The following is a 12,428-nucleotide window of genomic DNA, read 5'->3' as shown; positions in this document are numbered from 1 at the left end:
AAATTTCATTTATTATAGCAGATGGGATCCATAAATATTGGGATAAGAGACCCCCTTCAAACACTCATCTAAATTAAAAAATCTCTTCTATTCAGTTAGGGTAAGATTTATTCCAAATATCCATAACAATATGAATTCTATAGCAATTTCATATTCAATATTTTCAAAGTATTTAAGAAACTTATCATTACATTAAAAGTATGTGTAAAGCATCAGGAAATACTCTGTCACTAATATAAAAGTTGCAGGAGAGTTAAAACTATTCTGAAAACCATCTGGCTTGTTAAATATTAACTAGTATAGTACAAAGCCATGAAAGTCATAAAAAGTGCCGAATAACTTGTAGTCATACTGGGTAACTTGTAGTGAATCATACACAACATATTTAAGTATCAAATTAATTTGAAATACTAAATAAAGCAGCCGTCTTTATGCTACACACTCCTTGACAATATTTATAAAATATATTTTACAGAAGAGGATATTTCTAAACAAGATTAGTAGGCATATTAAAAACAGAAAATAAGTTCCTTAGGTTAACAAGAATATTAAAATTAGAATCCAGGTTTCCTTTTTTCCTTGTCTGGAACTACAGTCACAGTGCCATATGATTGTAAACACTTCCTAATTGGCTCAGTGACAATTTACTTAGCTGTTTTAGATATCACAATGTCTATTCTCTCACATATAAATCGCTCCTTTTTTTACTCAGGATTGGCATCATAAACATACAAAAGCAAGAATTTTAAGGACAAGCAGGATCTTTTTAAATAGCTTGCCCAACCTTGGATAATGTAATATCTCATTCTGCTTTCTCTAATTAAACACGTAGCCAAGTTGGGGCTCTTAGACCAAATTTAGCCCTTTAATACATCCAGGATGAATGAGTAATAACACACCAAACAACAACAAAACAAGGTTCTATACCATTTAGCCTTAATAAAGGCACTTAAAATTTTACTTCTTATTATACATAGCTTTAAACTAAGTGAGTATTTTTTATACTTACTGAATAAGGAGGGCTAGGCAGCGAAATTTTAGAAATAAGCTTTAATATATGCCCATTTCTTTTATGAATAAAATGAAAAATAGAAGTATTAATAATTACTGAGTTATTTTCATCCAAATGTTCACACAGAGGAAAAGGATGTGGTAAAGGCACACGAGATTCAACCTCATAAATGTCTTCATCTTGTTCTTCCAACCATGAGCCACTGAGCTTGACAGTTGCCAAATAGCTTCTATAAGAATCCATTCTAGAAGATGTAGCTGCCAAGCTTCCTCATTTGCTTTATCAGTTTTCCACTACATTAAAAAGTTCTTTTCAGTTTATCAAGATATACCATAGCAGTATGAAAACCTTTTTTAGCACTGTATCAAATAAACATTATAAAATTCATACAACTGAACAATAAAAGAGGTGGGAAAGTCCAGAAAAAATCCATAAATCTAAAAAAACTAGATCTCTATCAATCTTTATCCAAAAAACCCCAAAACAAAACGAAAACCAAAAAACAACAAAAGAAATAAAAGAAAGCAAACAAAACACCTTTTTAACTAGAACAATTAAATCCATGAAAAATGGAAGAATTAAAGTATAAATATCTAATTAGTTGAGCAATACAACTGCTTTCAGTATCAAATGTCTGTGGTAGTAAGCCTTCCAACCTGAACCTGACAGGGAAGGTCAAGTTTTAAATCTCCATAGTAGCAGTCTTGAGAAACGTAGCTGCAACATTATTCCCCTTGTTCTTGCTACATCTCCGTTGAAGAGGAAAAGCTCTTCTGAGCAGAGCTATTCAAATAGCCTCTCATGCTGAGCCAAAGGATTCTAGTCAGTGTCCCCCGAGGAAAAGGTCAGAACAGAGGGTGTGGTTTAATGTCTTTACCTATAGGTACACTGACAGGTGGAATGTGAATTAATAAGCTCACAAAAAAGCCTGTCTAACAGGATCCAAGTGCCACGTCAGAGCTTTGAAAAGGCAATTAGACAAGTTTATAATGTTTTTAAGATAAGCTGGTGTTTTTCCACCCCTTAAAAAAACTGCTTTAATTTAAAAATGTGAAATCAAGCATGTTTGAGGCCACATTACTAATCAGTTATTCAAGTATAGCAAATAATAATTATTTTTGACAAACTAAAACTTCCTTTTGATATTTTCTTAGAAATACTACTCATCTTTTGAGCAGCCACCAAAACTAAATATAGACAGTTCAGTTATAATCTATTTTCATATTGTTTACAGAGTGTGTGTTAAGAAAAAACATTACATTTCTTTTTAAAGCTGCACCATATATAATTGTTGAAAATTATGCCACTTAAGGTATCTTAGGAACCCTGACTAAACTTTAAAAGCCCAAGTTGTATATAATTGTTAGCCTTCTGGTAGCTCCAGATACTTGGAAATAGTGAATAAATAAGCCACTCAGAACCTAAAAAGATAAACAACTTATTTCTTAATATTAAAAGATTCTCAATAATGAATGTTGTTTTAAATAAAGAAAAAAGCTTCCATTTTGGTGTCTTTTTTTCTATCCAGTAACTAAACATTCTAAACTCAAAAAGTCTTTATCCAAACAAAAAATCCATCTTAAAGCAAGCAGGTAATATCAACAAAAATCCATTTTATAGCCACTCTCACTGCATAAAGTTGTTTAGAGAAGCCCGTACTTAAAACCTGCATGGTAGGCTAATAATTAGGGCAGGGAAAATGACATTTTCTACAGAAACCCCAGAATCTACAGGGAGATGGCTGTGGCTGGGGAGGAGCAGCTAGCTGCCTCTTACAGTTCTGGACTAGCCAATTAAAAATTTTTGTGTATGAGGGTTTCTTATGTGACCCTCCAGTTAGTCCGTGAAGATGTCTTTAACACAAGATAGAGACCTAACCATATAACTGCTGCAGCTAAATGTGACTTTAATGGGGTTTTAGCAGACACAAAATTATCAATATCCTAGCTGCTCAGCTTTTGGAACTGGTAGGACCTGTGCTTAGCATATCAAATACCTCTTAAAATACTCTTTCCCTGCTCCCTCTGAAAATTACAGTTTGTTTTGATAATCTGGTGTCTAATTTCTCTTATTTGAAGCAAAAATAAAACCCTGTAAGAAATATCCCTTTATAAGTAGTAACAGTTAGGTTAAGGTAAGAACTAACTACAAAGAAAAGAGAGAAAAACTGAGGAAAAAGAGGATTTAAAAAAGTAATCGATTAAGATGATTCAGAATGGGTCAAACAGCCCTCATAACAATAGTATAGCTGGTGGTAGGTACAGTATATGAATTGATAGTTAGAAATATGACCCTGAATTAAAATAATTCAAATTACAGTCGATTGTTTTCATTGATTTTTGGAAGCACGTAAAACTTGCTTCCATCTGTGTAAAACAAAACCCCATAAGGAGTAATCCCTATAACTAGGAAATTAGGTCAAGGTAAGAAACCAACCACAAACAAAATGCAGTAAAATTAGGGGAAAAAAGACTCAAAAAAGCAGTAGACAAAGATGATTCAGGATAGTGGCATACAGCCCTGACAGCATCAGTATATTAATGATGATATATTAATCAAAATTTAGGAAGGTGACTCCAAATTAGAATATAGGCAGTCCCTGGGTTACCAATGAGATATGTTCCTGAGAACACCTTTAAATCAGATTTGTATGTAACTTGGATCCCTGATGAACAGCGCGTACACCACGGTAATAATAATAATTATAATAACAATACCATAATGGTTCATGTGTTATAATAATATAGTGTAATACTGTAACAATAATACTACCCCTTATGGTAATAATAAGTTACAGAAACTATTGTGTTCTTTCTTTTAATTCAAACAAACAGAACATAAAAACAAACTCATACAAAAAGTTTAGATAGGCGAAATTTCAAAAAAGAATATTAAAGGTTAACACTCACCTAATTTTTTTTTTTAACTTTTTTTTTTTTTTTGAGACAGAGTCTCGCTTTGTTGCCTGGGCTAGAGTGAGTGCTGTGGCGTCAGCCTAGCTCACAGCAACCTCACACTCCTGGGCTTAAGCGATCCTCCTGCCTCAGCCTCCCGGGTAGCTGGGACTACAGGCATGTGCCACCATGCCCGGCTAATTTTTTCTATATATATTTTAGTTGGCCAGATAATTTCTTTCTATTTTTTTTTTTTTTTTAAGTAGAGACGGGGTCTCGCTCAGGCTGGTCTCGAACTCCTGACCTCGAGCGATCCACCCGCCTCAGCCTCCCAGAGTGCTAGGATTACAGGCGTGAGCCACAGCGCCCGGCCTCTTTTTTTTTTTTTTTTTTGAGACAGAGTCTCACTCTGTTGCCCACGCTAGAGTGCCCTGGCGTCAGCCTAGCTCACAGCAACCTCAGACTCCTGGGCTCAGGTGATCCTTCCACCTCAGCCTCCTGAGTAGCTGGAACTACAGGCATGTGCCACCATGCCCGGCTAATTTTTTGTATATATTTTAGTTGTTTGGCTAATTTCTTTCTATTTTTAGTAGAGATGGGGTCTTCCTCTTGCTGGTCTCGAACTCCTGAGTTCAACGATCCACCTGCCTCGGCCTCCCAGAGTGCTAGGATTACAGGCGTGAGCCACTGCGCCCGGCCAACACTCACCTAATGTTGCATCAATGCTAGGCTCATAGGAATGTTATGCTTATTTTGATCTTCTAACCAAATCAATAATAGCCATTACATTTCAACAAGTAATCCACTACACTAGTAATTACATTAGTAATAGCTGATGCTTTTATTGGAGCACTGCCTTTCACATGTTCCATCATTTTCACTTTATCCTTTATAACTGTTCCAGTAGTCAAGCAACTGAAACCTAATGCTTTCCCAATGAATTATGGCATCTGGCCTTTTCCCAAATGCTTAATTATTTCTACTTTTGTTTCTACTGTAATTACCTTTCTCTTTGGGGCAGATCACCTGGACTTACAGTGGGATTTTCACGTTGGAGGCATGATCATAAGGTAAACACAGACTCACAAAATTGAATAAAGAAGTTAAGATGAAAGTGATGCTGTATATAAGCAACTGTATAAATAATGAAACTAGCCACTAGCATAAAGATGCTGTGCTGATGAACCACTTATGCCATGCAGGTTTGTCTACATGCATGGCAGAAACTAGTTCTCGAATTATTAATTTAATTATAAATTATCCTTACGGGGAGCCTTGGCAGCCTGTTCATGGAACACTGTAAGGCGGGTTGTCCATAATTCAGGGACTGTCTGTAACTCAAATTATACTCTATTTTGTTTTTTTCCTTTTATTTTAAAAAACACATAAAACTTTTTGTGATCAAAAGCAATTAAAAAGCACCACATGTACTCACCAGCAAATTGGTTTCCCTGATCATCACCTAAGAGCACATTTGGGAATAACACCAATTGGGGTCGGACAGATGTGGTGGTGGGGAGGGGATGGGTGCATACCTACATAACGAGTGCGATGCGCACTGTCTGGGGAATGGACACGCTTGAAGCTCTGACTCGGGGAATGGGGGGGCAAGGGCAATATACATAACCTAAATTTTTGTACCCCCACAATAAGCTGAAATAAAAAAAAAGAAGGTACAAATGTCAAATATTAAAAAAAAACAATTAAAATAAAATGACTTCAGTTTTTAGAATAACACACTTCTAATTATCCAGACTAACTCATTTATCCCCAGGTTTCAGATAATCAAGATTTTAATGTATATTTGAAGGCTACTAATTTGCAGTACAGAGTTATGTGTCCCATACCAAAGAGCTTTACTTTAACCACATGTCAAACCATTTAACCATTTTTCCCCATAAATTATTTCCCTCAAATTATAAAACACTTCTGTTGCTCTCTTTTGGACTTTGTTTACTTATTTCTCTATGTCATTTAACAGAGGGACTAAATCCTGCATATATTACCCTGACAGAACCCTGACCAATGCTAAGCTCACTGGAGGACAATAATACCTGACGGCAAAATGTGTTTCAGCACTTTGATCACAGTTATGTTTAAAACACAACAATGACAAAACACAATCTTCACTTAAACTACTGTTTCATATTCAGACTCCTCTGAGAAAATATAGACACATGTAGCTTTGATTCTATAATTCTCAAAAATGAGAATTAGTAAACTCATGAGAGCTTCCTATAGTGAAAATCATTCTGTGGGAATAAATTAGTAATTCATTAATTTCTTCCAAAGCCTGAAGGAATCTCTTGATAAATAATATTCTTTATTTAAAGCCATCTTCTATGGCTTCAAATGATATCTCTAGATTCTGGAAAACTTTAATTGCTGAAAGACTGTTCTCATAAAACACAATTATTTCTATTTCTACCTGATTTAAGAGTTAAGAATCTGTGAAATCATACACTCACAGATAACTTTTCTGCAGAACCACAAAGAGACTATTGAATAAAGATTGTATTAAGGGCCGGGCGCGGTGGCTCACGCCTGTAATCCTAGCACTCTGGGAGGCCGAGATGGGCAGATCGCTGGAGCTCAGGAGTTCGAGACCAGCCTGAGCAAGAGCGAGATCCCATCTCTACTAAAAATAGAAAGAAATTATCTGGCCAACTAAAAACATACAGAAAAAATTAGCTAGGCATGGTGGCGCATGGCTGTAGTCCCAGCTACTTGGGAGGCTGAGGCAGTAGGATCGCTTAAGCCCAGGAGTTTGAGGTTGCTGTGAGCTAGGCTGATGCCACGGCACTCACTCTAGCCCGGGCAACAAAGCGAGACTCTGTCTCAAAAAAAAAAAAAAAAAAAAAAAAAAGATTGCATTAAAGACGTTACCGTTCTAAGGGCCTTAGGATAGTTTCTAAGCACTTTTCCTCAAATTATAATGAAAGCTATCCCAGTAGGCAACTGTCAACATGTTGAACATAAGCCTGATTTTATGGTAGCCTATCTAGGCAAAGGGAAGTAAAATCCATCATAATAAATGCATTATTATATGGACTTGGACATTACCATTGGGAAAATCACCTCTCAAATCAGATACATAAAGTGAAATACTCCTGTAATATATAAGGCAGATACTTTGTCTCATGCCCTGATACTTAGTAAAGAAAATGTTTACCAGTTCTTTTATTAAGAGGATGTAAACCTATGAAACCTAAATAGCCCAGTATTTTAAAACTAAGTACAAAGTTTAATCATATATATCTTCCACTAAAATTATACAACATATAAAACCACACCCCTAAAAAGGGGGAAAAAACCCAGAAAGAACCTTGAATATTCAATGATATTTACTCAGACATTGGGCTCTTTTCAATGACATTTACCTCTCCACAACCACAAGCCCACAATCACCTGCAACAATTCCTCTAACATTATTGGAGGCAAAATCTTTCTGACAAAAATGCCACAATTTCCACCTGTGCTCTGGATTCCAACCTCACTCCACAGATCTCGTTTCACAAATCCCATCCCTTCTCTTCTGCATCTTAAGCTTCTCCATTGCTAATCAATATTAATTATTCTAACCTTAAAAACTGCACTTTTTAAGCTAGTGCTCCCCTATGTTCTTCAGAGCTAGATATCATGAAATTGCTATCTCTATTTCTTCATGTCTATTTCTTTAACTCTCTAAATTTTGGATTCCTTCTCTATCACTCTCTTAAATTGTTCTCACCAACTAAGGTCATTGATGACACCCATGCTGAATATCCAATGGACACTAAATCGTCAGTATCTCTGACCTCTCCCTAGTAGCTGACACTTTGGGAAACTCTTCCCTCATTTGGTTTTTATGACACTATTCTTTTACCACTCATTCTCAATATCTTTTGTAGACTTTTATCTTTATTCTCTTTTAAATGTCAACATTCTATCAGTACGAAAAATTAGCTCTTTGTATACCTCTAAAACCATGGCTTCGAATACTTTTATGTGATAACAACTTCCAATCTAGTCCTCTCCTAACTCCAGACCCTAATGAATATTTTTACTTGAATGCCCCCTCCGTGCATTTCAAACTCAGCTTAACTCATTATTCACTTCTTTTGCAACCCTTATCTAAATGAAATAACCAACAACTTGGTCAGTCAAGGATTCATACTTGGTTTTCTCCCCTGTTCCTTATCCTCCACATGTAATCAGTCATACTAACTTCTATCAAATTCAACTTCAAGGCTGGGCGCGGTGGCTCACGCCTGTAATCCTAGCACTCTGGGAGGCCGAGGTGGGTGGATCGCTCGAGGTCAGGAGTTCGAGACCAGCCTGAGCAAGAGTGAGACCCTGTCTCTACCAAAAAAATAGAAAGAAATGATTTGGACAGCTAAAAATCTATATAGAAAAAATTAGCTGGGCATGGTGGCGCATGCCTGTAGTCCCAGCTACTCGGGAGGCTGAGGCAGGAGGATCGCTTAAGCCCAGGAGTCTGAGGTTGCTGTGAGCTAGGCTGATGCCACGGCACTCACTCTAGCCCGGGCAACAAAGCGAGACTGTCTCAAAAAAAAAAAAAATCAACTTCAGCTAGTTTCCAAATCACACTCCTCCTGCCTTACCTTGATCTGTGTTAACTTCTCACTTGGAATGTTCTAAGAGTCTCCTATCTCTCTACATTCAGCACTTCTCACCACCTTCCTGCCCATCCACTAGGCATATTGCTGACTCAGGAATCGCTCTAAAACACAAACTTGATATTACTTTCCTGATAAAAATATTTCAATGACTTCTCACACTTTTCAGCATAAAGTTAAAACTCCTTAACTTAGCCCACAAGGGATTTTGACAGGTGAACACCACCTAGCTTCTACCAGTTTCCCAAGGTCCACCCTGGATATTTATAACACAAAACTATAGCTCTTCAAACACATCATGCTTGTTTATGCCAACATGCTAGATGCCTTTTGCCAAAAATTTTCTTCTTGACCATCCACTTAGTTTCTACTTGTCTTTTAAATCTTTACTTTCTTTCCTCTCATTCTCCCTTGAGTCAGGCTTTCATCTCCACTACTCCACAGAAATTGCTCTTGCAAGGTCACCAATAACACCTAGATTTCAAAATCCATTCCTCAGTCTGTAACCTGGATGGTATATCAGCAGTCATGGACAGAGTGATTCAATCCTATCATTTTCAGAGGGCAGACAATGTAGTGGTTGAGAGCACAGACTCTGAAGCCAAACTGCCTGAGTTCAAATTCTAACTCTACCACCTAACTTGTAAGGCTGGGCAAGTGACTTCTCTGATTTCTATGCTTCTTCCCTGTACACTTTCACCCCAGTCTATTTTTAACAAGGCAGCCAAAGTTATCATTTTGAAAAATACAAGTTAGATTATTTACTTAAAAATCTCCAATGGCCCAGAACAGGAAACAATCTATGTGTCCTTTAAACTGTGAATGATAACCAAACTGTGGTACCTTCATATAATGGAATATTACTTATCTATAAAAAGGAACAAACTATTAATACACATAACAACCTAGATGAATCTTAAATGCATTTTGTTAAGGCAATGAAGCCAGACCCAAAAGACTATTTAAGGTATGATTTCATTTATGACACTCTGGAAGAGGCAAAACTATAGGGATAGAAAGCAGACTAGCAGCTGCCAAGGGCAGGGCTTTGGGGAAGGGCTGACTATAAAAGAACAGCACCAGGGAATTTTGCCATGATGGAACTATTTTGCATCATGATTGTAGTAGTAGACACATGACTCCATGCATCTGTCACAATTAAGAGAACTGTTCACACAAGGAATAAATTTTACTGTACATAAATTTAAAAAAATTAATGAGAATGTGAGGAAACTTGGAATAAAAATAACAAATAAATTTAATTATATTAAAAATAAGTAACAAAACCACACTGAAGGTATGGGGGAGAGGGAGAAAAGAGTTAGCCTAAGACACTGTGAAAAACAGTATTTTGACTATATAGTATAATGCCAAAGGCAAAAAATACTATATACAAATATAGTACTGTAGTTAATAAATTTGTTTCTCACAGGGGTACAGGTCAGCAATCCTGAAATTACTTTGTGTATATTACAGTTGAAGAAATAAGTAAAAATACTGTAGATAATGAGAACCTAGTTTCTCACTGTTGGAGAACAAAGCGACAAAGGAAAAGGGGAAGGGTAAAATGAACGCTGTGGTACTGCACTGGAAGTAGAGGTGTCAGTATGTACTTGTGGTTTTTTACTATACATGCAGATAGATAGATACAGATGCAAAGGTTAGTATACATACATATATCTTCAAACTGTCCACTAAGAGACCTAGAAGTAATGACATCCTAGTAACAATGAGCACATCTTAGCACCCAGATCTTGGTTTCTAAATATTATTCTCCAATAAAAGGAATGTGGGCTCCTTGGAGAAGCAGTTGATTCTAGGGCTTCGGGGAAAACACAAAATGGGCCTGGAGCGTCTTGTACAAATACTCAAAAAAGTAAGCATTTTGAAAGGGCACAAGGGTCAACCTGAAAGAGTTCTCAATGCCAAAGCTGGAAAAAAACTAAATAACTATTGTATTGTATTATAATCCACAGAATAAAATAAATAGCCATGAATCCATACTGATACTGGCTACAAAAATAAATGTGAGTGAACAGACAGCTCTTTATAGAAGAATTCCAATAAAAAAATGAAGGAATGAGGAAAATAGAAAACCACCATTAGAACACCACAGTAATAATTACTGCCAGCAACACCCACCAATGGATGCACAAATCAGTGGGAGTAAGTTAAAGAGAAACAGAATATTTGCACAGTATCAAAGTATCTCCCCCACAACATTTACTAATTACAAAGAGAAAAATGGTAATATTACAGTTGGGAAACCCAGCAGATACCATAAGCAATCAAGATTAACATCACCAGTATAAGACACTGACATTATGTGCCTCCTGACAGGACACACAGAGAAGGGAATATCACTTTTGTGGTATTCCTATCAAAAGTGCATAAGCTTCATGTATCATGAGAAAACATGGGACTAATTCAGATTGAGGAACATTTTACAAAACAACTGACCAATACTTTTCAAGTGTCAAGGTCACAAAAGATACAGACAGATTCAGGAATTGTCAGAGACTAGAGAAGACAAAGACGACACGACAACTTTATACAATGTGGGATCCTGGAATGCATTCTGGAATAGAAAATGGACACTAGTGGAAAAACTAGTGAAAACCAAATGGTTTGTAGTTTAGTTAATAGTATTGCACCAGTTTTAATTTCTTAGTTTTGATAATTATAGTATGGTTATGAAAGATGTTAATATTTGCAGAAGCTAAGTGAGGGGTAGAGGGGAACTTTCTGTACTATTTTTATAACTTTTCTGTAAGTCTAAAATTATTTTAAAATAAAAGTTAAAAATTGTCCCCAACAACTCCCCATCTCATCAAGAATTAAATCCAAAGCTCTCTGTGATCTGGTTCCCAGTATCACTTGGACCTCCTCTTCCACATTCTCGCCACTCTCCTCACTCTAGCTGCCTTGGCCTCTTGGCCAGCCACATGACAAGCAAACTACCACCTCACAGCCTTCATACTTGTTTCTTTGCCTGAACATTCTTCCCTCATTTACCTGTATGGTGGTCTCCCACACTTCCTTAAAGAATATGCCTGAATATCACTTTATCAGAAGTCTTCCCTAATTTTTCTATATAAATGCTCCCTTCCCCTGTCATGTCCTATTTCCCTCTGTTTTATTTTTCTTCACAACAGTTATCACCATCTCACATACTATGTATTATACATATTTATTTTTGGTCTCCACCATCAAACTGTAAGCTCCCAAGAGCAGGGATTCTGTCTACTTTGTTCATTGCTGTACTTCTAATTCCTAGAATAGCAACTGTTATATAATAGGCACTCAAAAATACTGCTGAATGAATGACTGACTCATCTCAAGTATGAAGTCCTACAGTAAACTTTATTTGGTCCCTACCTTACCCCAAAATGTCAGAGGCTGCTTTCTTCTCTAATCTCAGAATATCCTGTGCAGAGCTATTTTCCTTAATTTCTTTCACTGAAAGCAAAAAGATATTTCAGTAGTGCCTACCTGCTGTTTTAGATTTTGTTATAATAAATGAAAAAAAATAAAAAACTAAGGTTAAAAGGAAGTAGTTTACCATAAGAAGAATCAAATAATGACACATTTAAGAGGAAACTGGAGTACTAGTTATTTCACAGATATTATACATTATTTTGTGTCAATCTGAGTGACTAATAAAAATATTCTTCAAGGTCGGGCGCGGTGGCTCACGCCTGTAATCCTAGCACTCTGGGAGGCTGAGGCGGGTGGATCACTCGAGGTCAGGAGTTTGAGACCAGCCTGAGCAAGAGTGAGACCCCGTCTCTACTAAAAATAGAAAGAAATGACTTGGCCAACTAAAAATATATACAGAAAAAATTAGCTGGGCATGGTGGCACATGCCTGTAGTCCCAGCTACTTGGGAGGCTGAGGCAGTAG

At 36.6% G+C, this 12,428-nt stretch overlaps 1 protein-coding gene across 5 annotated transcripts in view; it reads right to left on the bottom strand.

Annotated features, from left to right (window-relative positions):
• The window catches only part of AKAP9 (A-kinase anchoring protein 9), a 141,718-nt gene that overhangs the window by 46,266 nt on the left and 83,024 nt on the right, over positions 1-12,428 (bottom strand). Inside the window, exon 1 of one of the 5 annotated variants that reach the window (XM_045564665.1) lies at positions 1,010-1,366. The exons of the other annotated variants lie outside the window; for them this stretch is intronic. Within the exon in view, the coding sequence (XP_045420621.1) occupies positions 1,010-1,255 (246 nt within the window). The 5' untranslated portion in view covers positions 1,256-1,366. Of the gene's footprint in view, positions 1-1,009; positions 1,367-12,428 lie in introns of those variants that run through there. 5 annotated transcript variants of the gene reach the window in all.

Source organism: Lemur catta, chromosome 11 (assembly GCF_020740605.2).
Source record: "Lemur catta isolate mLemCat1 chromosome 11, mLemCat1.pri, whole genome shotgun sequence".
NCBI classification, from domain to species: domain Eukaryota; kingdom Metazoa; phylum Chordata; class Mammalia; order Primates; family Lemuridae; genus Lemur; species Lemur catta.
The sequence above is the reverse complement of the archived record's forward strand: the minus strand, read 5'-3'. Positions and strand labels throughout refer to the sequence as shown.